This window comes from Dendrobates tinctorius, unplaced genomic scaffold (genome assembly GCF_039654945.1).
Source record: "Dendrobates tinctorius isolate UK_male_01 unplaced genomic scaffold, ASM3965494v1 ptg000172l, whole genome shotgun sequence".
Taxonomy (NCBI): Eukaryota; Metazoa; Chordata; class Amphibia; order Anura; family Dendrobatidae; genus Dendrobates; species Dendrobates tinctorius.
In genome coordinates this window covers 2,713,532-2,741,409 of record NW_027361839.1, presented here as the reverse complement: position 1 = coordinate 2,741,409, position 27,878 = coordinate 2,713,532, and the positions used below count along the sequence as shown (strand labels likewise).

General features: G+C 46.1%; 1 protein-coding gene across 3 annotated transcripts in view; it reads left to right on the top strand.

Moving 5' to 3' along the window:
• Positions 1-27,878, top strand: part of CD2 (CD2 molecule) — a 210,209-nt gene that overhangs the window by 168,501 nt on the left and 13,830 nt on the right. For 2 of the 3 annotated variants that reach the window (XM_073551042.1, XM_073551043.1), the window contains exon 4: positions 24,905-25,021. The exons of the other annotated variant lie outside the window; for it this stretch is intronic. In XM_073551042.1, coding sequence (XP_073407143.1) covers positions 24,905-25,021 — 117 coding nt within the window. The remainder of the gene's footprint in view (positions 1-24,904; positions 25,022-27,878) is intronic. 3 annotated transcript variants of the gene reach the window in all.

The window sequence follows — 27,878 nt, the reverse complement described above, 5'->3', positions numbered from 1 at the left end:
CAGGACAAAACAATAAAATTTGGATTGCTTTTAAAAAGCAGTTTGAACACCAGTGTGCACACAGCAATGCAGGTAGCCTTATAAGGCAGCCTAATCACCACCAGTGCTGCTGCACAAAAGCAAAAATCTTCACCTTTCACTGCACACTAACTACAGTGAAAAGCGCTATCAGCAGAAGCAGTTTTTTTTCTTTTGGCCTTCCTACCGCTCTCCCTACAGAAGCAGCAGCAGCAGCAGCTCTCCCTATTGTGAGATCAGCATAAGTAACATGGCGGTCGGCATGCATGCCCTTTTATAGCCCCTGTGACGCCACACAAAGCAAGCCAATCACTTGCATGCCCTTCTCAAAGATGGTGGTGACTGCTGCCTATGCCATCACATTGCCCACAGTGTCCGTTCTTCCTGATTGGCTGAAAAAGGGTGCTAAAGCATCTTTTGAAACGCGACTTTGGCGCGATGGTCGCCGACCTCGTGGCCGACCTCACGCTAAGGTCGGGTTTCGTTTCATGAAACCCGACTTTGGCGAAAGTCTGCGACTTTTGAATTTTTTCGACCCATTTCGCTCAACTCTAATCGGGAGATTAGTTCAGAGACATATGGGGGAGACAGGTTATAGATGGCCTTGTAGGTCAGTATTAGTAATTTGAACTGGATACGCTGAGGGAATGGGAGCCAGTGAAGAGATTTGCAGAGGGGAGAAGTGGAGGAGTAGCGAGGAGAGAGATGAATTAGTCGGGCGGCAGAGTTAAGGATGGACTGGAGAGGTGCAAGGGTGTTAGCAGGGAGACCACAGAAAAGGATGTTGCAGTAGTCGAGGCGGGAGATTATGAGGGCATGCACAAGCATTTTAGTAAATTGAGCATTGAGGAAAGGATGGATTCTGGAAATATTTTTGAGCTGGAGGCGACAGGAGGTAGAAAGAGCTTGGATGTGCGGTTTGAAGGACAGGGCAGAGTCAAAGGTTACTCCGAGGCAGCGGACTTCTGGTACTGGGGAAAGTGTGATGTCATTAATTGTTATAGCTAGGTCAGGTAAGGAAGATCTGTGAGATGGAGGAAAGATGATGAGTTCAGATTTGTCTACATTGAGTTTGAGGAAGCGAGAGGAGAAGAAGGAGGATATGGCTGATAGACACTCTGGGATTCTGGACAGCAGAGAGGTGACGTCTGGGCCAGAGAGGTAGATGTGAGTGTCATCAGCATAAAGGTGGTAGTGGAATCCGTGGGACTTTATGAGTTGCCCCAGACCAAGTGTATAGATTGATAAGAGTAGGGGTCCTAGAACAGAGCCTTGGGGGACTCCAACAGAGAGAGGGAGGGATGAGGAGGTGGTGTGGGAGTGGGAGACGCTGAATGTGCGGTTGGAAAGGTATGAGGAGATCCAGGATAGGGCAAGGCCTTTGATGCCGAAGGAGGAGAGGATCTGTAGTAGGAGGCAGTGATCAACTGTGTCAAATGCAGAGGACAGGTCTAGAAGCAGGAGTATAGAGTAATGTCCGTTAGCTTTGGCTGTAAGTAGGTCGTTAGTAATTTTGGTCAGGGCTGTCTCAGTGGAGTGATGGGGGCGGAAAGCAGATTGTAGATTGTCAAAGAGAAAGTTAGATGATAGGTGGGAGGAAAGTTCAGCGTGGACATGCTGCTCCAGGAGTTTGGAAGCGAATGGAAGCAATGATATTGGGCGATAGCTGGACATAGCGGTTGGGTCGAGGGTTGGCTTTTTAAGGATAGGCGTGATTGTGGCATGCTTGAAAGCAGAAGGGAAGGTACTGGACGTTAGTGATAGGTTGAAGAGGTGGGTTAGGTTTGGGATAAGTGTGGTGGTGAGGTTGGAGAGGAGGTGGGATGGGATGGGTCGAGTGTACAGGTTGTGAGGTGCGATTAGGAGAAGAGACGATTAAGCTCCCCTTCAGTGATGTTGGAGAGTGAGGTTATGGGGTTTGGGCATTGGTCTGGTATACAAAGGGGTTGTGGTGGTTGAGTGATGAAGACTTGACTTGTTTGGTCAATCTTGTTTTTGAAGTGTGTGGCAAAGTCCTCGGCAGAGATGAGGGAGGTTGGAGGAGGCAGTGGTGGGCGGAGGAGGGAGTTAAAAGTTTTCAATAACTGTTTTGGGTTGTAAGATAGGGAAGATACGAGGGTTGTGAAGTAGGCCTGTTTAGCAGAGGTGAGGGCAGATTTGAAATCGAGTGTTGCCTGTTTGAATGTGGTGAAGTCATCTTGCGAATTTGTTTTCTTCCAACATTGTTCTGCAATCCTGGACACTTGCCGGAGCTTTTTAGTGGTGTTGTTGTGCCAGGGTTGTCTGCTGATACGTCGCATTCTGCCATGAACGAGAGGGGCAACCATGTCAATAGCTGATGCGAGAGTGGCATTGTAGAAAGCAGTGGCACTGTCTGTGTCATGGAGTGAGGATATGGATGCCAGTGGTAGAATAGAGTCAGAGAGCGCATGGGTGTCTAGGTGTGCAAGGTTTCTGCGGGGGTGTGCGTGTTGCTGGACATGGGTGCCAGGTGAGGAGAACAGGGATGAGAAAGTGAGTAGATGATGGTCAGATAGAGGGAGAGGGGAGGTGGTAAAGTTAGAAAGAGAGCAGAGGCGGGTGAAGACCAGGTCTAATGTGTGTCCATCTGAGTGGGTGGCTGAGGTGGACCACTGAGTAAGTCCAAAGGATGAAGTAAGGGACAGGAGTTTGGAGGCTGCTGACTGAAGGGTATCAGTGGGGATGTTGATGTCACCCATGATGATAGTGGGGGTCTCAGTTGAAAGAAAATGAAGAAGCCAGGTAGAGAATTGGTCAATGAAGGCAGTGGACGGGCCTGGAGGTCGGTATATGACGGCCACTTGGAGGTTGGAGGGAGAGTAGATGCGGACAGAGTGGACTTCAAAAGAGGGGAGGATTAGGGAGGGAAGAGGTGGGATTAGGTTGAAGGTGCAGTTGGAAGAAAGGAGAAGACCCCCTCCTCCACCGTGTCTGTTGCCAGGGCGAGGAGTGTGGGTAAAGTGGAGGCCGCCGTAACACAGCGCAGCAGGGGAGGCGGTGTCAGAGGGTGTCAGCCATGTTTCTGTGAGGCCGAGGAAGGCAAGATTGTGAGAGAGAAAGAGGTCATGAATCACATGGAGCTTATTGCATATGGAGCGGGCATTCCAAAGTGCTCCCGAGAGAGGGAGCAGGGGGTTGGGTGTCAATGGCACAGGTTTTAAGTTGGAAAGATTGCGGTAGTTCTTATTTGATAGGGAGCGGTAGGAAGGGGAAGTAGTGGGGGGTGTGAGCTGTGGGCGTCCAGGATTGGGAGATATGTCGCGAGTAGAGTTGAGCGACTTTTGGTTTTTTAGGGTCGCGTTTCGTTTCGTGAAACCCGACTTTTCCAAAAGTCGGGTCGAGCAAGATCGTCCGATTATAGGGAAAAGTCGGGGTCGTCCCGAAACACGAAACCCAATGTAAGTCAATGGGGAATAAAAGTCGGCAGTGAGAGGAGGACAGGAAACACACCTACAGTGCCCATTTGAATGCCAAAAGCATCAATTCTTCTTACTTAAGCTTGTCAACCTTAATTAACTTCATAATACAAGTTACGCACTGAAAAATGGGGGTTATTTGGCTAAAGTTGTGGGGGGGGGGAGGGCTGGCTGCAGGTTTTCATGTGCCCTGGGCGAAAGAGCGCCCCTTTAACACATACCACAACTCATCATGCTCCGATACGGCAGATAAATAGCGGTATAGTACAATGAAAAATACCTCACTTTTTACATCTCATGACGAGGCCCATCTATTTCTCCATACAGAATCATTGGTCCCATATAATGTTTGAAACAGTATATGATGAGCTCCACATAATGCTACAGTATATGTTGGTCCCCATGGATGAAGCTCCACTGTCTTATGGGCCCAAATAATGCTCCAAACATAATGGGCCCCATTTCTAATGCTCTAATGTATAATGGGCCCTGTAAATGCTGCTCCAGTGTCTGATGTCCACCTTTGGAATGTTCCAGTGTATGGTGGGCCCCATCTATCATTCTCCAGAGTATAGTGCTCCCCAAAAATTGCTGTCCCAACATTGAAAACAATCAAATAAGTCTCCTCGCTAGGGAATCCCTGTACTTGTCTGGACAGGTGCTGTAGCTTGCTTAACAGCTCGCCAGCCGTTCTCACGCCCAGTATGGATTGCACGTGATTGCACAAAGGTTAGAAAGGGTACCGTATCCCTGGATAACATGTATGGATAGCGTACACATTCAAAATATATGTCTCAGGAGGCAGGCTCAGACGGTGTTAGGCCCAGTATGGATTGCACGTGATTGCACAAAGGTTAGAAAGGGTACCGTATCCCTGGATAACATGTATGGATAGCGTACACATTCAAAATATATGTCTATACAGCATGAGGCAGGCTCAGACGGTGTTAGGCCCAGTATGGATTGCACGTGATTGCACAAAGGTTAGAAAGGGTACCGTATCCCTGGATAACATGTATGGATAGCGTACACATTCAAAATATATGTCTCAGGAGGCAGGCTCAGACGGTGTTAGGCCCAGTATGGATTTGACGGCCCAGATTACACAGCGGAGGAGCAGGGAGAGGTAAAGATTGCAAATGCTGGGGCCCTGCCCAAGCAAGGGGGGCCCACTCGTGGGCGTCGGTACTGGCACTGGGCCCCTCATAGTACAGCGGTGTGTCTGACGGCGGGTGTGCACCACCACCGTCAGAGACACTTGATTGCACTATGAGGGACCCTGTGCCAGTGCCCGCGCCCAAGAGTCGGCCTACCCACCTGTCCAGGGCAACGGCACTCGCACGGTGTCGTGCGCTAGGTGTTGACCCCGGCCATGGGGGGGGAGGCAGCACAGTTAGGGAGTTTTAGAAAGTGGCATATGTTGATGTTGGACATTCAGCTGATGCAAAAGGCGAAATAAGTGAAGTGCCAGGAAGAGGTGGACCAAAGCAAGCCATTTTTCTGTCACCCTATGTGTCATCAGGGGAAGGTGGGACAAAATCCTTGGAAACCCATGCATGGTTCATTTTAATGAAGGTTAGATCATCCACATTTTGGGTTGACAGACGGGTCCTTTTTTCTGTCAGGATTGATCCAGCTGCACTGAAGACTCTTTCCGATAGCACACTTGCAGCTTGGCAAGCGAGCTCCTGTAAGGCATATTGTGCCAATTCAGGCCAGGTGTCCAGTTTAGCGGCCCAATAGTCAAAGGGGAATGACCTGTGTGGGAGAACATCGATATGGGAGGAAAAGTAGTTTGTAACCATAGTTGACAACTGCTGTCTCCTGTCACTTTCCATCGATGCTGTATTACCAGTTGTGTGAGCGGTATTTGAAAAATCAGTCCACAACATTGTCATGAAACCCCTGTCTCCAACGCCACTTCTGCTGTGTGCACCACGAACACCTCTGCCAAGCTGCCCCCGGCCCGTACGGCTCGTGTGAGAACCATCACCGCTGCTGTGTGCTGGGAATGCCTCAAGCAACCGATTTACCAGAGTTGCTTGTTTATTAGCCAATATTAGGTCAAGGTTCTCCTGTGGCATGATGTTTTGTAATTTGCCTTTATTGCGTGGATCCAGGATGCTGGCCAACCAGTAGTCGTCATCGTTCATCATTTTGGCAATGCGGGGGTCCCTTTTTAGGATCCGCAAGGCATAATCTGACATGTGGGCCAATGTTCCCGGTGTCAATGATGCACTGCGAGTGCTGGTTGGATTGCACTTTCTGGCAAATCCACATCCCTCCAGTCACGCACAAACCCTGTACCAGACCTTGCCACGCCAACATTTTCACTTGCCCCACGAGATGCATCCTCCTCCCCTAAGTAATCATCCCCATCATCCTCCTCCTCCTCCTCTTCTTCCTCCACCTCGTCCAGGAGAGGTCCCTGAGCAGACAATGGCTGAATGTCATCAAGGATTCCCTCCTCCTCTTCCTCCTCATCAACATTGGCTGCAGACGCCTGCTCCTTAAGGTGCATCAAAGTTTGCATGAGCAGACGCATAAGTGGGATGCTCATGCCTGTCAACTCCATGTCTGCTCTCAAAGTGCCTGGCCGTGTATCCTCCCACAAATGCATTATGGCCTGCCTCTGCTCGCACAGCCGCTCCACCATGTGCAGGGTGGAGTTCCACCTTGTTGCAATGTCGATAATGAGGCGGTGGTTGGGAAGGTGGAGCAATCGCTGCAGCTTCTGCATACGAACGGAGTGTACAGGCGACCGGCGGATGTGCACGCACAGTCTTCGCACCTTCTGGAGCAGGGCTGTTAACTCCGGATAATTTTTGAGGAAGCACTTCACCACCAGGTTCAAGGTGTGAGCCAAGCAAGGTATGTGGCTGAGTTTTGAAAGGGCTATGGCTGCCACAAAATTACGGCCGTTATCACTAACTACCTTGCCTGCCCCAAGATGTACACTGCCCAGCCATGACTCAGTTTGTCGCTTCAAGTACTCGGCCAGCACCTCGGCGGTGTGTCTGTCGCCCAAACACATCATCTGCAACACAGCCTGCTGACGCTTTCCACTAGCTGCTCGATAGGGGGACACATCGTGTGCAACAGTGGCAGCTGCAGATGGAGTGCTCGTACGACTGCGCTCTGTGGACGAGCTTTCGCTTCTGGAGGAGGAGGAGGGTCGAACGCCTACAGCCAACTGTTTCCTATACCGTGGGCTAGGCAGCACTGTCCCACCACCGCTGTCCCCTGTGGACCCTGCATCCACCACATTAACCCAGTGCGCAGTGATGGACACGTAACGGCCCTGGCCATGCCGACTGGACCATGCATCAGTTGTGAGGTGCACCTTTCCGCTCACTGACTGCTTGAGTGCATGGACAATGCGGTCTTTCACATGATGGTGGAGGGCTGGGATGGCTTTGCGAGAGAAGAAGTGGCGACTGGGTAGGTCATAGCGTGGTACTGCATAGGCCATGAGTTCGCGGAAAGCTGTGCTTTCCACCAACCGAAAGGGCATCATCTCAAACGAGATTAGTTTGGCAATGTGGGCGTTCAAACCCAGTGTACGCGGATGAGAGACTGAGTACTTTCTTGACCTACTCATAGTGTCTGGGAGGGTGAGCTGGACTTGAGAGCTGCATATGGTGGAAGTAGCGGTGGACAGGGCGGACTGAGAGAGGGTTGATGATGGTGATGGAGTTGGTGTTCTTTCTGATGGCCTAGAATCAGTCTTTCGTTGATATAACAGTGGGATTCCCTGACTGCTGTGGTCTTGCAACGACACCTCAACATTTGCTGCTGTGCTAACCGGTGGGCTTACAGTGGGGGAAACAATGTAGCATTGCTGACTACCTTCGTTGTGATCAGTTGCACATGTGGCACTTGAGGTTTGGTGTTGTGTCCACGCTTGCAAGTGCATGCTGGTTAAATGTCTAAGCATGCAACTGGTATTCAAATTTTTCAGATTTTTCGCTCGGCTAAAGGTCTTTGCGCACTTCTTACAGATAACCTTGGCCTGATCATGAGGATTTTGTTCAAAAAAGTGCCACACTGCACTCTTCCTACTTTGGCAGACATTTTGCGGCCTAGCACGCTGTGATCTTTTGACCCTCTGGACAAGCTGTCCAGCAACTCTTTTGATGTTTGGAACCTGTCTTTGGAGTGCTCCGGGCCTGCCAGATAACAGCTGTTGCGATGTCGATGTCTGCTGTGGATGCTCCTCATCTGAGCTATTGGAAGCAGCACCCTCTTCCCCCAATGGATGCCAATCTGGGTCAACAACTGGGTCATCCATCACCTCCTCTTCTTTGTCATGTGCACCTTCCTCTGTGTCACCGTGTATGGTGGTATAGTGTGCGGGAAGGGGCACCTGAGTCTCATCAGGGTCAGAATCTGGCTCTGTACACTGCGAGGACAATGTAGTGCTCTGAGTGAATGTACCAGCAGAATCATCTATCAGCGGCTGTGCATCAGTGCACTCCATGTCAGATTCATCTTGGCCTGGGTAATTCACCATTTCACTTGATAATCCAGGCATGGTATGTGAAAACAGCTCCATGGAGTAATCAGTAGTATGGCCTGCGTCATCCTTCAATCTTGGTTGGGGTGAAGGACACAAGGAAAGGTGTGGTTCATGAACATGAGCCTCCAATGACGACTCAGTGCTTTTACTTTTTACAACTGAAGAAGAGGAGGCGATAGAGCTGGAGGCTGAGTCAGCAATGTAAGACAAAACTTTTTCCTGATGCTCTGGCTTTAAAAGCGGTTTGCCAACGCCTAGAAAACTAAGCGTTCGAGGCCTTATGTAGCCAGACGATGACGCAGGGTCAGCACCTCCTGCATTCGGTCCTATTTTGCTCTTGCCACTACCATCAGATCCACCACCAACACCATCATTACCAGCTGCCAACCCCCGCCCAATTCCACTGCCTCTTCCACCAGCCTTCCTCATTTTCGGTAGAAATGTAGACAAAATACAACAAACTATATAGTAATGTAAAACAAGGTACAAGGTGTCTATAGGACAGGGGAGATTTAGAATTTCTGCACACACTTGTGGACAGTGGACACTTTTGGATTGTGTGAGGCCCACTGATATCTGAGCGCTATGTGACAGGCTCGATGGCACAGCTGTGACCAAAGTGACGAGAGGATAAGGGAGATTTTGAATCTCTGCGCACACTTTTGGACACTGGACACTTGTGGATTGTGTTAAGCCCACTGATATCTGAGCGCTATGTGACAGGCTCGATGGCACAGCTGCCTGTGACAAAAGTGACGAGAGGATAATGGAGATTTTGAATCTCTGCGCACACTTTTGGACACTGGACACTTGTGGATTGTGTGAGGCCCACTGATATCTGAGCGCTATGTGACAGGCTCGATGGCACAGCTGCCTGTGACAAAAGTGATGAGAGGATAATGGAGATTTTGAATCTCTGCGCACACTTTTGGACACTGGACACTTGTGGATTGTGTGAGGCCCACTGATATCTGAGCGCTATGTGACAGGCTCGATGGCACAGCTGCCTGTGACAAAAGTGACGAGAGGATAATGGAGATTTTGAATCTCTGCGCACACTTTTGGACACTGGACACTTGTGGATTGTGTGAGGCCCACTGATATATGAGCGCTATGTGACAGGCTCGATGGCACAGCTGCCTGTGACAAAAGTGACGAGAGGATAATGGAGATTTTGAATCTCTGCGCACACTTTTGGACACTGGACACTTGTGGATTGTGTGAGGCCCACTGATATCTGAGCGCTATGTGACAGGCTCGATGGCACAGCTGCCTGTGACAAAAGTGACGAGAGGATAATGGAGATTTTGAATCTCTGCGCACACTTTTGGACACTGGACACTTGTGGATTGTGTGAGGCCCACTGATATCTGAGCGCTATGTGACAGGCTCGATGGCACAGCTGCCTGTGACAAAAGTGACGAGAGGATAATGGAGATTTTGAATCTCTGCGCACACTTTTGGACACTGGACACTTGTGGATTGTGTGAGGCCCACTGATATCTGAGCGCTATGTGACAGGCTCGATGGCACAGCTGCCTGTGACAAAAGTGTCGAGAGGATAATGGAGATTTTGAATCTCTGCGCACACTTTTGGACACTGGACACTTGTGGATTGTGTGAGGCCCACTGATATCTGAGCGCTATGTGACAGGCTCGATGGCACAGCTGCCTGTGACAAAAGTGACGAGAGGATAATGGAGATTTTGAATCTCTGCGCACACTTTCGGACACTGGACGCTTGTGGATTGTGTGAGGCCCACTGATATCTGAGCGCTATGTGACAGGCTCGATGGCACAGCTGCCTGTGACTTAAGTGACGAGAGGATAATGGAGATTTTGAATCTCTGCGCACACTTTTGGACACTGGACACTTGTGGATTGTGTGAGGCCCACTGATATCTGAGCGCTATGTGACAGGCTCGATGGCACAGCTGCCTGTGACAAAAGTGACGAGAGGATAATGGAGATTTTGAATCTCTGCGCACACTTTTGGACACTGGACACTTGTGGATTGTGTGAGGCCCACTGATATCTGAGCGCTATGTGACAGGCTCGATGGCACAGCTGTGACAAAAGTGACTAGAGGATAAGGGAGATTGGATTGCTTTTAAAAAAGCAGTTTGCGGAGCAGTGGGTAAACAGCAATGCCAGCGTGTCAGGAAGCCTTAGAAGGCAGCCCAACAGCCAACACCACTGATACACCACTATATAGCCTCCCCTTGCACTGAACACACAGTGACTTGTGTGTTGTGCAGGCCAAATCGCTAGCAGCAGAAGCAGTTTTTTTGTCTTCTTCCCTGCCTAACGCTCTCCCTACAGAATCAGCAGCAACCTCTCCCTATACTAAGATCGGCAGAAGTAAGATGGCGGTCGGCGTGCACGCCCTTTTATACCCCCTGTGACGCCCACCAAAGCAAGCCAATCACTTGCATGCCCTTCTGAAAGATGGTGGTGACCCGTGCCTAGGTCATCACGTTGCCCACAGTGTCCGTGGATCCTGATTGGCTGAAAAAGAGCGCAAAACAAACTTTTGAAACGCGACTTTGGCGTGTAAGTCGCCGACCTCGTGGCTGACCTCATCCTAGGGTCGGGTTTCGTTTCATGAAACCCGACTTTGCCAAAAGTCGGCGACTTTTGAATTTTTTCGACCCGTTTCGCTCAACTCTAGTCGCGAGCAGTGAGGAGAAGCAGAGAAAGGGAGAGCAGATGGGAGGAGAGTGGGCAGCTTGTTTTATGTTTCATTTGGACAGATTTGAGGTTGAGGAGCAGTTCAGCAGAGGAGGTCAGGTGGGGAGGAAAGAGGGAAGGGGAGATGATTATTTGGTTAGAGGCTGCTGGGGTTTGGGGATAGCGAAGGAGAGTGAAGACTAAAGGAGCAAACACTGTGAGGGCATATGTAAACATGGTGAAGAAATAAGATAGGTTAAGAAAAGCTAGGTCCAAGTAATAAGAATGGCTTACTCAGCAGACATACCCAAAAGAGACAAGTAGATAGTGTGGGGTCCTGACTCCTGCCGAGACTAACTGCCGTAGTAATAACTGCATTTTCACGATACTTTTGCTGCAGTGATACTTATGCTGCAGGGAGACACGTAAACAAAAAGCACAGAGTGACAAATGTGCAGAAATACCTTGCAGTTAGACACATGACAGTAGTCAGCAAGTGCTGATAAAAGGTAATAACAAATACAGGGTATTTAGTTGATACGTTTTTTTGCAAAAAAATGTATGCCAAGCTGCTCCACCTCGACAAGGTAACCCGTATTGAAGCAGTCCCTATCTAATGTATTTAAAACCTGAACATATGAACAGTGTCTAAATGAGCAGGATTAAGACAGGCGCTTTCTAGTATGGGCACGTGGTGCAAGACAGCTCCTTATCTGCATGTCACACAAGAGAGGGACAGGGTCTCTCAAATCATGCATAAGCACGAAAAAACTGGATTAAAAACACATGTGACATTCACAAATGTGAACAAGTCTGTTAGACAATGTTCACACCACCCACTAACTGAAACACAAACAAAAAGCACAGAGTGACAAATGTGCAGAAATACCTTGCAGTAAGACATATGACAGTAGTCAGCAAGTGCTGATAAAAGGTAATAACAAATACAGGGTATTTAGTCGATACGTTTTTTTGCAAAAAAATGTATGCCAAGCTGCTCCACCTCGTCAAGGTAAACCGTATTGAAGCAGTCCCTATCTAATGTATTTAAAACCTGAACATATGAACAGTGTCTAAATGAGCAGGATTAAGACAGCAGGGAGACACGTGCCTGACCCGCACGTGGTTCTTCTTTACCTCTTTCACCAAGGCTCTTCTCCCACAATTGCTCAGTTTGGCTGGACGGCCAGGTCTAGGAAGACTTCTGGTGTCCCAAACTTCTTCCATGTAAGGATTATGGAGGCCACTGTGCTCTTAGGAACCTTGAGCACTGCAGAAATTCTTCTGTAACCTTGGCCAGATCTGTGCCTTGCCACAATTCTGTCTCTGAGCTCCTTGGCCAGTTGCTTTGGCCTCATGATTCTCATTTGGTCTGACATGCACTGTGAGGTCTTATATAGACAGGTGTGCACCTTTACAAATCAAGTCCTATATCAGTTTAATTACACAAAGCTGGACTCCATTGAAGTAGTAGAACCATCTCAAGGAGGATCACAAGGAAATGGACAGCATGGGATTTACGTACGAGTGTCTGAGCAAAGGGTCTGAATACTTATGACCAGGTGAGATTTCAGTTTTTACTTTTTAATAAATTTGCTTTCCTTACCCACTGTATATTGCTCCATGCAGAATAATGAACTACATATATTGCTCCATAACGAATAATGAGCCCATATATAGCTCTATACAGTGTTATGAGCATCATATAATGATCCATACAGTATAATGGGCCCCATATAATCCTCCATACTTAATGAGCCCCACATAATGCTCCAGTATATAATGGACCGCATATAATACTCCATATATAATGCTCCACACATAAAAAGAAATGGAAGTACTAACCTCGCCTCTTTGGCCGCATGTCTGGACTCCTCAGCTTCACCGTGTTCCGGCTCTGTGCACTGACTGTTCAGAGCCGAGGACTCACACTAGTGACATCATCACGCCCTCTGCTCTGAAACGTCACAGAGTCTGAAGACACGGAAGATGCCGCATCTGTGGAGGAACAGGGAGAGGCAAGTATTGAAAGTACCAAGGCCCTTGGGGGGACACTTGCGGGCTGGCACCAGGCCCCCATCCCACTCAGGTCCCAGGCACTTGCCTGGGTGCGCTGGGTGCTGACGCCAGCCCTGACAGTATCTTAGGTATCCATGGTTAAGATCACTGATATAGTGACCCTTCATTAAAAGGCTCTTAGTGGTTGTAACCATGGATATCTAAGCCACTGCAGTGCCCCGTACATGGGGTAAGTGACATAGCGAATCTGAAGAACTATACAACATTTCTAATTGGAGGTACTTGCTAATATTATTATTACACCTACTTCATATTGGGATAGAATCTTGAATATGGGAATAGATCATTAAGACCTAAAGATTTATAAATGGCAGAGCTCAGTGCCCTATACAGAGATCCTGTAGTCACCTGTCATAACATGCAGGCAATACTCTACGTGGAGAGCACACTACATATAGATTTATACAGTCACCACTAGGGGGAGCTAACTACATACAGATTTATACAGTCACCACTAGGGGGAGCTCACTACATACAGATTTATACAGCCACCACTAGAGGGAGCTCACTACATACAGATTTATACAGCCACCACTAAGGGGAGCTCACTACATACAGATTTATACAGCCACCACTAGAGGGAGCTCACTACATATAGATTTATACAGTCACCACTAGGGGGAGCTAACTACATGCAGATTTATACAGCCACCACTAGAGGGAGCTCACTACATACAGATTTATACAGCCACCACCAGGGGGAGCTCCCTACATACAGATTTATACAGCCACCACTAGAGGGTGCTCACTACATACAGATTTATACAGTCACCACTAAAGGGAGCTCACTACATATAGATTTATACTGCCACCACTAGGGGGAGCGCACTACATACAGATTTATACAGTCACCACTAGGGGGAGATCACTAAATACAGATTTATACAGTCACCACTAGGAGGAGCTCACTACATACAGATTTATACAACCACCACTAGATGGAGCTCACTACATGCAGATTTATACAGCTACCACTAGGAGGAGCTCACTACATACAGATTTATACAGTCACCACTAGGGGGAGCTCACTACATAGAGATTTATACTGCCACCACTAGGGGGAGCTCACTACATACAGATTTATACAGCCACCACTAGAGGAAGCTCACTACATACAGATTTATACAGTCACCACTAGAGGGAACTCACTACATACAGATTTATACAGTCACCACTAGAGGGCGCTCACTACATACAGATTTATATAGTCAGCACTAGAGGGAGCTCATTACATACAGATTTATACAGTCACCACTAGGGGGAGCTCAGTACATACAGATTTATACTATCACCACTAGAGGGAGCTCACTACATACAGATTTATACAGTCACCACTAGGGGGAGCTCAGTACATACAGATTTATACTATCACCACTAGAGGGAGCTCAGTATACACCGCTGGTGCCCTGACAGTTGGACTTCGTGTAATTAGCCTTGTCAGAGGGAATTGCAGCTCAGAGTACAGCGCTGGGCTACAATAAAATGGTGCCTGGCTCCACCCAGCGCTGTGAATTGGTTCACCCATGGAGGCATCCGTGTCCAGGAGGTGATTTTATTTTTGATCCACTTCATTTAATAAAGGGAATTGTCCCAAGTAGTGGAAAACCCCTTTAATAACCTCCTGAACTTTGAGGGAAGCGTTGACCATCTGATGTGTCTGACTGCCGGCTGACAGCAGATTTTGTCTCTCTAGAAAAAAAGGAAAAATCCCAGCTACTATAAGATCCATTTATTGAGTGAAAAGTAAGACGTAGTTCACATGATCGTCTCGATTACGCGTTTCGAACACCCACGCTGTGTTCTTTATCAAAAAGCTGACGACGATGCTGGCAAATGCCTTTTTGTACACAGCTATAGCCAATAGAAAATGATGATACACATGTGTCACATACAATTAATTAAAATTACCCCACATGGGTAAGAATTACTAAGACATGTAGAAAAGCATTAAACAGTTAACCACCAAGAAAAAAAGCCACAATGATTTTTTGCATAATTTAGCAATTCAATGTCCGCACATTAATAATGATCTAAAATCTCCTTTCGCGCATTTAAACCGCTCGGTGTGCCCGTTCCCAGGAGATCCAACGAGCTCCTCTCGTCAGTGAGCGTTTCCTGACGTTCCCTCCTCGCGGTCGCTTCGTGATTCTTTCAATGCCGGTTACTCTGAGAGATGAAATGTTTCGAAGCTGAAGAGACATCGCGGTTAAAGCTCCCTCTCGAAATGATATCCGTAACGTGTGCGGACATGCGAGTCTTCCAATGTCTGGTCGTACAACCAACATAACTAAGATCCCATCTCCTGCAATTAATCAAATACACCACATTCCTGGAGCTGCAATTAATGTATGGAGAAGTCCTGGATTGTTTAGAATTGTCACAGAAACCTCACGAGTCTCCACAGAGTGAGCGCACGTTCTACAACGCACAGAACCGCACTGGAGGAAACCGGAATCATTCAGCCGAGTTCTTTGAGTTTTATCTGGAGAAAATAAACTGGGTGAAATGATGCTACCAGTGGTAATGGCCTTTTTGGCGACTATATGACAACCAGGTGACAAAACGGATGATAAAATGTCATCTTCGTATAGAATGGGAAGATGCTGCCGAATAATCGATGTAATTGAATTAAATTGCGGACTATATTGTGCAGATAACACCATTTCTTTATGTAAATAATCACTTAGTTTATTTGGTTTTTCTTCCGCACAATATTAGTAGCTCTATCTAAAGACCATTCGGGATATCCTCTCTCTCTTAATTTATTGCCACACAATTCCATCTGTTTCTTAGTTTCTAAAGAATTATTGCAATTTCTGGATACTCTAATTAATTCTCCCACAGGGATGGATCTGGTTGTGTGGTGTGGATGGCTGCTGCGGGCATGTAGAGTACTATTCCCAGACATAGGATTGGAGTAGGAAGTAGTAGTAGAAATGCACATTCCAACATGACCCCGCAATGTGAGGTAGTATCATCCTGTAATAAAAGATTAATTTGATCGCGGTAAACAGGAGAATCCATTGCTACTACTAAGCCTCCCTTGTCAGCCGTTTTTACAACTAAATCTGTCATGTTTTTAATTTCATTTATTGCTTTATATTGAGAAGGGGTTAAATTGGCATGACTGTTGTTTTTGGTTAATCTATCCAGATTTTTTAATTCTCTTTCAATGACATTTTGGAAACGATCCATACATTCAACCCGAGATTAAATAGGGTAAAAATCAGGATTTTTTACAGCCAGTCTATCAGATTGATGAACATTTTTAACCCTTGGCACATCCTCTTGGTTCAATTCTTGTACATTTTTCAAGGCTATCTGCTCTGCAAAGGAGAACATGCGGTATTCATTACTGCTTACATCCGCTGGTTCCACATTTGTGCCATCTGAAGAAAAAAAATGTCTTTTAATTGTGAGATTTCGTACAAACTTGTTCACATCCAGTAGGGTATTAAAGAAATCAAAGCGTCAATCCGGTGCAAAGTTCAATCCCAGGGAGGGAATGTACATCTGATCCTCTGTGAATGTGCGGCTACAAAGATTCAAAACATGTGAAAAACAGTCCTTTCATTTTTCTTGCGATGACGAGTTGTCATTCCTGCGGCTGTGGCGGTGTTGGTGGCCCGCCCGCCGTTTTGGACGTTTTTTGGTGAAAAAACTGCTTTTTTGGTCGTCTGTAATAAGTATTGTCGTCTGAAGAAGTTTCATGAGAGACCTCATGTGAACGGCTGTCAAACGATTCCGGCTCATCTGAGCTGAAGGATTCTCTCAGGCCAGGAGACTCCAAGGTGTTGCTGGCACGTTGGAGAATGGAGCGGGTGGCTTTTGGAATTCTTTGCCACCTCCCCCATTCATACACCTGCTCATCCTGATAATCTTTACGATCACGTTGAAACTTTGTTTTTTTACGAGAAATAATCGTGTTTTCCAATTTAGAAATATTTGGTTGGATTTTCTCTAGAGAAATAGTGAGCTGTACTTCATCCACTTGTCGGGCATGACTGGTTTTCATAGAAGAAACTTCTGTCTGTTTATCTTTTAGTTTCAGATCTTCATATTTAACCCTGAGCTGCATTAATTTTATGGAACATGATGACGATATTTGGTTCCATTCCATGACAAATTGTTTAGAAAACACTGAGGTAGGAATTTTTTTTAATACGAAGACCTCTTGGGATCATATTTCTCAGGATATAATTTTCCAGAGTTGTATAGTCCCACCAAACTTTCTTCTCATTTGTCATCAATTTTTCCAGTCTCTTGAAATCAGTACATGGAACTTCATTACTTGCTGAGCCATAATCCGATTCCATAGAAAATAATTGTGCAGCTTTTAATTACGTTATGGATACAGACTCTAATGGTAAATTAAAAGCTGCACAATTATTTTCTATGGAATCGGATTATGGCTCAGCAAGTAATGAAGTTCCATGTACTGATTTCAAGAGACTGGAAAAATTGATGACAAATGAGAAGAAAGTTTGGTGGGACTATACAACTCTGGAAAATTATATCCTGAGAAATATGATCCCAAGAGGTCTTCGTATTAAAAAAAAATTCCTACCTCAGTGTTTTCTAAACAATTTGTCATGGAATGGAACCAAATATCGTCATCATGTTCCATAAAATTAATGCAGCTCAGGGTTAAATATGAAGATCTGAAACTAAAAGATAAACAGACAGAAGTTTCTTCTATGAAAACCAGTCATGCCCGACAAGTGGATGAAGTACAGCTCACTATTTCTCTAGAGAAAATCCAACCAAATATTTCTAAATTGGAAAACACGATTATTTCTCGTAAAAAAACAAAGTTTCAACGTGATCGTAAAGATTATCAGGATGAGCAGGTGTATGAATGGGGGAGGTGGCAAAGAATTCCAAAAGCCACCCGCTCCATTCTCCAACGTGCCAGCAACACCTTGGAGTCTCCTGGCCTGAGAGAATCCTTCAGCTCAGATGAGCCTGAATCGTTTGACAGCCGTTCACATGAGGTCTCTCATGAAACTTCTTCAGACGACAATACTTATTACAGACGACCAAAAAAGCAGTTTTTTCACCAAAAAACGTCCAAAACGGCGGGCGGGCCACCAACACCGCCACAGCCGCAGGAATGACAACTCGTCATCGCAAGAAAAATGAAAGGACTGTTTTTCACATGTTTTGAATCTTTGTAGCCGCACATTCACAGAGGATCAGATGTACATTCCCTCCCTGGGATTGAACTTTGCACCGGATTGACGCTTTGATTTCTTTAATACCCTACTGGATGTGAACAAGTTTGTACGAAATCTCACAATTAAAAGACATTTTTTTTCTTCAGATGGCACAAATGTGGAACCAGCGGATGTAAGCAGTAATGAATACCGCATGTTCTCCTTTGCAGAGCAGATAGCCTTGAAAAATGTACAAGAATTGAACCAAGAGGATGTGCCAAGGGTTAAAAATGTTCATCAATCTGATAGACTGGCTGTAAAAAATCCTGATTTTTACCCTATTTAATCTCGGGTGGAATGTATGGATCGTTTCCAAAATGTCATTGAAAGAGAATTAAAAAATCTGGATAGATTAATCAAAAACAACAGTCATGCCAATTTAACCCCTTATCAATATAGAGCAATAAATGAAATTAAAAACATGACAGATTTAGTTGTAAAAACGGCTGACAAGGGAGGCTTAGTAGTAGCAATGGATTCTCCTGTTTACCGCGATCAAATTAATCTTTTATTACAGGATGATACTACCTATATCAAATTGAGAAGTGACCCCACTATACAATATCACAAAGAAACTTTTCCATTGATTGAGGAGGGACTTTCTCTAGGGGTCATCAGTAAATCGCAGAATGATTATCTGAGGATTGATTGCCCAGTGCTTCCAATCATGCATGCTTTACCTAAAGTTCACAAGGGTGTTTTACCGCCACCAATGCGCCCCATTATCTCTGGGATAGGGTCAGTCACTGAACATCTCAGTCAGTGGCTTGACTCTATACTACAGTCATGGCCAAAAGTTTTGAGAATGACACAAATATTAATTTTTACAAAGTCTACTGCTTCATTTTTTCTAATGGCAATTTGCATATTCTCCAGAATGTTATAAAGAGTGATCAGCTTAACAGCAATTACTTGCAAAGTCAATATTTGCCTAGAAAATGAACTTTAACCCCCAAAACACATTTCAACATCATTGCAGCCCTGCCTTAAAAGGACCAGCTAACATCGTTTCAGTGATTGCTCCATTAACACAGGTGAGGGTGTTGATGAGGACAGGGCTGGAGATCAATCTGTCATGATTAAGTAAGAATGACACTTTAAAAGGAGGCTGGTGCTTGGCATCATTGTTTCTCTTCTGTTAACCATGGTTATCTCTAAAGAAACATGTGCAGTCATCATTGCACTGCACAAAAATGGCCTAACAGGGAAGAGTATCGCAGCTAGAAAGATTGCACCTCAGTCAACAATCTATTGCATCATCAAGAACTTCAAGGAGAGAGGTTCCCTTGTTGCCAAAAAGGCTCCAGGGCGCCCAAGAAAGACCAGCAAGCACCAGGACCGTCTCTTAAAAGTGTTTCAGCTGCGGGATCGGGCTACCAGCAGTGCAGAGCTTGCTCAGGAATGGCAGCAGGCAGGTGTGAGTGCATCTGCACGCACTGTGAGGTGGAGACTCTTGGAGCAAGGCCTGGTCTCAAGGAGGGCAGCAAAGAAGCCACTTCTCTCCAGGAAAAACATCATGGACAGACTGATATTCTGCAAGAGGTACAGGGAGTGGACTGCTGAGGACTGGGGTAAAGTCATTTTCTCTGATGAATCCCCTTTTCGATTGTTTGGGACATCTGGAAAACGGCTTATTCGGAGAAGACCAGGTGAGCGCTACCACCAGCCTTGTCTCATGCCAACTGTCAAGCATCCTGAAACCATTCATGTGTGGGGTGGCTTCTCAGCCAAGGGAATGGGTTCTCTCTCAGTCTTGCCTAAAAACACAGCCATGAATAAAGAATGGTACCAGAATGTCCTCCAAGAGCAACTTCTCCCAACCGTCCAAGAGCAGTTTGGCGATCAACAATGCCTTTTTCAACATGATGGAGCACCTTGCCATAAAGCAAAGGTGATAACTAAATGGCTCAGGGAACAAAACATAGAGATTTTGGGACCATGGCCTGGAAACTCCCCAGATCTTAATCCCATTGAGAACTTGTGGTCAATCATCAAGAGACGGGTGGACAAACAAAAACCTTCAAATTCAGACAAAATAAAAGCATTGATTTTGCAAGAATGGACTGCTATCAGTCAGGATTTGATCCAGAAGTTGATTGAGAGCATGCCAGGGAGAATTGCTGAGGTCCTGAAGAAGAAGGGTCAACACTGCAAATATTGACTTGCTGCATTAACTCATTCTGTCAATATAACCTTTTGTTACTCATAATATGATTGCAATTATATTTCTGTATGTGATAAAAACATCTGACAAACACACATAAAAACCAGAGGCCAGCAGATCATGTGAAAATATAATATTTGTGTCATTCTCAAAACTTTTGGCCATGACTGTACAACCCCTCTGCACCCACACACCTGGCTTTCTTAGCGATACTAAGGATGTTCTTGAACAACTGTCAGATGTAGTATAGAAGGATAATTTTTGCTGGATCAGCTGTGATGTAGTTTCACTATATACATCAATACCTGAAAAGGTTTCTATTATGGCTGTAGAACATCATTTGCATAAGTATAGTGAATACACGTCTGATTTTTCACAATTTGTCTTGCAGGTGTTGCATTTTTTATTGCATCATAATTATTTTCTGTTTGATCAGAATTTTTATCTTCAATGCAGAGGAGTGTCCATGGGTGGCAAACATTCTCCTTCGGTGGCTAATTTGGTAATGTCCTATTGGGAGGAACTTTTTCTCTACTCCTCGTGCAACCGTTTCGTGTCCTCGATATTCTGGTATGGCAGATATATCGATGATGCCCTCCTCATTTGGAGGGGCGATGTATCTGCCATACCGGAGTTTGTCAATTACCTGAACAGTAATGAATTCAATCTGAGGTTTACCTGTGAATCTGATCGTTTTTCAATCTCTTTTTTAGATCTCACATTGCGGGGTCATGTTGCAATATGCATTTCTACTACTTCCTACTCCAATCCTATGTCTGGGAATAGTACTCTACATGCCCGCAGCAGCCATCCACACCACACAACCAGATCCATCCCTGTGGGAGAATGAGAGTATCCAGAAATTGCAATAATTCTTTAGAAACTAAGAAACAGATGGAATTGTGTGGCAATAAATTAAGAGAGAGAGGATATCCCGAATGGTCTTTAGATAGAGCTACTAATATTGTGCGGAAGAAAAACCGAATAAACTAAGTGATTATTTACATAAAGAAATGGTGTTATCTGCACAATATAGTCCGCAATTTAATTCAATGACATCGATTATTCGACAGCATCTTCCCATTCTATACGAAGATGACATTTTATCATCCGTTTTGTCACCTGGTTGTCATATAGTCGCCAAAAAGGCCATTACCACTGGTAGCATCATTTCACCCAGTTTATTTTCTCCAGATAAAACTCAAAGAACTCGGCTGAATGATTCCGGTTTCTTCCAGTGCGGTTCTGTGCGTTGTAGAACGTGCGCTCACTCTGTGGAGACTCGTGAGGTTTCTGTGACAATTCTAAACAATCCAGGACTTCTCCATACATTAATTGCAGCTCCAGGAATGTGGTGTATTTGATTAATTGCATGAGATGGGATCTTAGTTATGTTGGTTGTACGACCAGACATTGGAAGACTCGCATGTCCGCACACGTTACGGATATCATTTCGAGAGGGAGCTTTAACCACAATGTCTCTTCAGCTTCGAAACATTTCATCTCTCAGAGTAACCGGCATTGAAAGAATCACGAAGCGACCGCGAGGAGGGAACGTCAGGAAACGCTCACTGACGAGAGGAGCTCGTTGGATCTCCTGGGAACGGGCACACCGAGCGGTTTAAATGCGCGAAAGGAGATTTTAGATCATTATTAATGTGCGGACATTGAATTGCTTAATTATGCAAAAAATCATTGTGTTTTTTTTTCTTGGTGGTTAACTGTTTAATGCTTTTCTACATGTCTTAGTAATTCTTACCCATGTGGGGTAATTTTAATTAATTGTATGTGACACATGTGTATCATCATTTTCTATTGGCTATAGCTGTGTACAAAAAGGCATTTGCCACTCAGCTGCCACTAAACTTCTATCTCTCACTTCCTCCTTCGGCCTCACTCAATGGTCTTCTACAGCCACCCACAAAGATGGCCACACACTGGACCTCATCTTCACCCGCCTCTGCTCCCTATTTAACTCACCTCTTCCTCTCTCTGACCACAACCTGCTCACATTCTCTTCCCTCTTCACTCCATGTCTACAATCCCCACCCCACAAACTTTCACACCCTCGCAGGAATCTTAAACACCTTGACCTACACTCATTCTCTGAATCCCTCCTCCCTCTTACAGATATAAGTTTCTTACACAATGCGGATGACGCTGCTGCTCTATACAACACCACAATAGCTGTAGCTTTGGAATCCGCTGCCCCACTTACACATACCAAAACTCGCAAAATCAACAGACAGCCCTGGCACACCAGCCTGACCAAAGAGCTGAGGCGAGCTTCCAGGGCTGCTGAGCGCAGATGGAAAAGATCCCACTCCAACGAGCACTTCATCGCATTCAAACAATCCCTCACTACTTTCAAGACCACACTCGCCACAGCTAAACAAACCTACTTCTCATCTTTCATATCCTCCCTGTCTCACAACCCTAAACAGTTATTCAACACCTTCAATTCTCTCCTCCGCCCCCCAGCACCTCCTCCCTCCCCACTCATCTCAGCTGAAGACTTTGCCTCATTTTTCAAGCAGAAAATTGATAACATCAGGGACAGTTTTGGTCAACAACCCCCAGAGCCCTTCCTCCCGACTTCCCAGCCCTCCACCTTCAAAACCAACTTCTCCACCATTACAGAAGATCGACTCTCCACTCTACTCTCAAGATCACATCTCACCACCTGTGCACTCGACCCGATCCCATCCCACTTCATCCCAAACCTCACCACAGTCTTCATCCCAACCCTAACCCATCTCTTCAACCTATCACTAACAACTGGTGTTTTCCCCTCAAGCTTTAAACATGCCTCCATCACACCTATCCTCAAAAAGCCCTCTCTTGACCCATCCTCTGTATCTAGCTATCGCCCTATATCACTTCTCCCATACGCCTCCAAGCTACTGGAACAACACATCTACCTTGAACTGTCCTCCCATCTCTCTTCTTGCTCCCTCTTCGACCGCTTACAATCTGGCTTCCGGTCACACCACTCCACTGAAACTGCCCTTACTAAGGTCACCAATGACCTCTTAACTGCCAAGAGCAAGCGACACTACTCTGTCCTCCTCCTCCTGGACCTGTCGGCTGCCTTTGACACAGTGGACCATTCCCTATTATTACAGACCCTCTCATCCCTCGGCATCACAGACTTGGCCCTCTCCTGGATCTCATCATACCTAACAGACCGGACATTCAGCGTCTCCCACTCACACACCACCTCCTCACCTCGCCCCCTATCTGTCGGAGTCCCACAAGGTTCAGTCCTTGGGCCCCTGCTGTTCTCTATTTACACCTTTGGCCTGGGACAGCTCATAGAATCTCATGGCTTTCAGTATCATCTTTATGCTGATGACACACAGATCTACATCTCTGGACCAGATATCACCTCCCTACTAACCAGAATCCCTCAATGTCTGTCCACTATTTCATCCTTCTTCTCCGCTAGATTTCTGAAACTTAACATGGACAAAACAGAATTCATCATCTTTCCCCCATCTCACGTGACCCCCCCCTACGAACCTATCAATTACAGTAAATGACTGCCCACTCTCCCCAGTCCCACAAGCTCGCTGCCTCGGGGTAATCCTTGACGCTGATCTCTCCTTCAAACCACATATCCAAACCCTTTCCACTTCATGCCGACTTCAACTCAAAAATATTTCACGCATCCGTTCATTCCTCACCCAAGAATCTGCAAAAACCCTAGTCCATGCCCTCATCATCTCTCGCCTTGACTACTGCAACCTCATGCTCTGCGGCCTCCCCTCAAACACTCTCGCACCCCTCCAATCTATTCTAAACTCTGCTGCCCGACTAATCCACCTGTCCCCCCGCTATTCCCCAGCTTCTCCCCTCTGTCAATCCCTTCACTGGCTCCCAATTGCCCAGAGACTCCATTACAAAACCCTAACCATGACATACAAAGCCATCCACAACCTGTCTCCTCCATACATCTGTGACCTCGTCTCCCGGTACTTTCCTGCACGCAACCTCCGATCCTCACAAGATCTCCTTCTCTACTCCTGTCTTATCTCCTCTTCCCACAATCGCATACAAGATTTCTCTCGCGCATCACCCCTACTCTGGAACTCTCTACCACAACATATCAGACTCTCACCTACCATCGAAACCTTCAAAAAGAGCCTGAAGACCCACCTCTTCCGACAAGCCTACAACCTGCAGTAACCACAGATCCACCAAACCGCTGCACGACCAGCTCTACCCTCGCCTACTGTATCCTCACCCATCCCATTGTAGATTGTGAGCCCTCGCGGGCAGGGTCCTCTCTCCTCCTGTACCAGTTATGACTTGTATTGTTTAAGATTATTGTACTTGTTTTTATGTATACCCCCCTCACATGTAAAGCGCCATGGAATAAATGGCGCTAGAACAATAAATAATAATAATAATAATAATAATTTGCCAGCATCGTCGTCAGCTTTTTGATAAAGAACACAGCGTGGGTGTTCGAAACGCGTAATCGAGACGATCATGTGAACTCCGTCTTACTTTTCACTCAATAAATGCATCTTATAGTAGCTGGGATTTCTCCTTTTTTTCTGGAGTAACTACACGCTGGACGCCGTGATTCCTCCCACACTCCACAGGCTGCTTTCATGTCAGCTGGTACGCCCCTTTTCTTTCTCTCGATTATGTCTCTCTCTTTGTAGACGGGTCACAGCCAGAGCTGTGTGTACAGTCTATGTGATGTGTGCGGCCGGCTGAGATCTGAGCCATGCACCTAGTCACATCTCGCCTGCTCTGCCTGATCCGCTCTGCCTGATCCTTCTCTCTCCAGTGTGGGACCTTTATCTGATTGTGAGTGTCGCAGGCGGAGGTGCCGCTCTCATCATCTTCATCGCTCTGGTAGTTTACTCTGTAAAGTACAAGCCTTGGAGAAGCCGCAGCCGAACAGGTGAGAGCAACGTCACATCATATACACAACACACACATCATATACACAACACACACATCATATACGCAATACACTCATCATATACACAACACACACAACACACACATCATATACACAACACACACATCATATACACAACACACACATCATATACACAACACACACATCATATACACAACACACACATCATATACACAACACACACATCATATACACAACACACACAACACACACATCATATACACAACACACACATCATATACACAACACACACAACACACACATCATATACACAACACACACATCATATACACAACACACATCATATACACAACACACACAACACACACATCACATCATATACACAACACACACATCATATACACAACACACACATCATATACACAACACACACATCATATACACAACACACACATCATATACACAATACACACATTATATACACAATACACACATCATATACACGACACACACATCACATACACGACACACACAACACATACACGACACACATCATATACACAATACACACAACACATCATATACACAACACACACATCATATACACAATACACACATCATATACACAATACACACAACACACACATCATATACACAACACACACATCATATACACAATACACACATTATATACACAATACACACATCATATACACAATACACACATCATATACACGACACACACATCATATACACGACACACACAACACATACACGACACACATCATATACACAATACACATCATATACACAACACACACATCATATACACAACACACACATCATATACACAACACACACATCATATACACAACACACACATCATATACACAACACACACATCATATACACAACACACACATCATATACACAACACACACATCATATACACAACACACACATCATATACACAACACACACACATCATATACCTATACATAACCTATATATAACTATATATAACCTCTCCAACCTTATACCCATTCACCCAGCCCCCGCTTCCCCAGTCCCACTAACAGGAGCTCTGTGGAACGCTCGCTCTGTCTGCAACAAGCTTTCCTACATCCATGATCTTTTTGTCACTACCAAACTTTCCTTCCTCGCCATCACCGAAACCTGGCTCACCTCCTCTGACACAGCCTCTCCTGCTGCACTCTCGTATGGCGGCTTCCACCTTTCTCACACCCCCCGCCCCAGCAGCAAACATGGCGGAGGAGTTGGTTTTCTCCTGTCAGATACCTGCTCCTTCACCCCAATCCCACTGCCACCCTCTGTTACCCTCCCTTCCTTTGAGGTGCACTCTGTGCGCATCTACTCCCCCTCCAACCTCCAACTGGCTGTCATCTACCTCCCCCCAGGGCCAGCCACCACCTTCTTTGCCCACTTCACCACCTGGTTACTTCATTTCCTTTCCGCGGACATCCCTACTATCATCATGGGCGACTTCAACATCCCCATTGACACTTCCCTCTCAGCTGCCACTAAACTTCTATCTCTCACTTCCTCCTTCGGCCTCACTCAATGGTCTTCTACAGCCACCCACAAAGATGGCCACACACTGGACCTCATCTTCACCCGCCTCTGCTCCCTATCTAACCTCTCTAACTCACCTCTTCCTCTCTCTGACCACAACCTGCTCACATTCTCTTCCCTCTTCACTCCATGTCTACAATCCCCACCCCACAAACTTTCACACCCTCGCAGGAATCTTAAACACCTTGACCTACACTCATTCTCTGAATCCCTCCTCCCTCTCACAGATATAAGTTCCTTAAGGGGGTTTTACACTAAGCAATATCGCTAGCAATATCGCTAAAACGTCACTGGTTTTGTGACGTTATAGCGATATTGCTAGTGATATCGCTATGTGTGATACTTACCAGCGACCGGCTCCCCGCTGTCCATCGCTGATCGCACGAGAATGTCCGGTTCCATTTCTCGTCGGGCGCTTCCTGCTGAGACTTCCTGCTGTGACGACGAGCAACGCGTGGAGGCGGGCGGGAGAACGCAGGATCGCTGCGTGTGAATGGTAAGTATCGTGCGCTGCGTCGCTGCTGCATCGCTGTGAGGTCTTTCTGTATGAAAGCTCACTAGCGATCATTTAGCGATGCACCAGCGATCCTGACCGGGTGGGATCGCTGGTCGGATCGCTGGTGCATCGCTAAATGTAAAAGGGCCTTTACACAATGCAGATGACGCTGCTGCTCTATATAACACCACAATAGCTGTAGCTTTGGAATCCGCTGCCCCACTTACACATACCAAAACTCGCAAAATCAACAGACAGCCCTGGCACACCAGCCTGACCAAAGAGCTGAGGCGAGCTTCCAGGGCTGCTGAGCGCAGATGGAAAAGATCCCACTCCAACGAGCATTTCATCGCATTCAAACAGTCCCTCACTACTTTCAAGACCACACTCGCCACAGCTAAACAAACCTACTTCTCATCTCTCATATCCTCCCTGTCTCACAACCCTAAACAGTTATTCAACACCTTCAATTCTCTCCTCCGCCCCCCAGCACCTCCTCCCTCCCCACTCATCTCAGCTGAAGACTTTGCCTCATTTTTCAAGCAGAAAATTGATAACATCAGGGACAGTTTTGGTCAACAACCCCCAGAGCCCTTCCTCCTGACTTCCCAGCCCTCCACCTTAAAAGCCAACTTCTCCACCATTACAGAAGATCGACTCTCCACTCTACTCTCAAGATCACATCTCACCACCTGTGCACTCGACCCAATCCCATCCCACTTCATACCAAACCTCACCACAGTCTTCATCCCAACCCTAACCCATCTCTTCAACCTATCACTAACA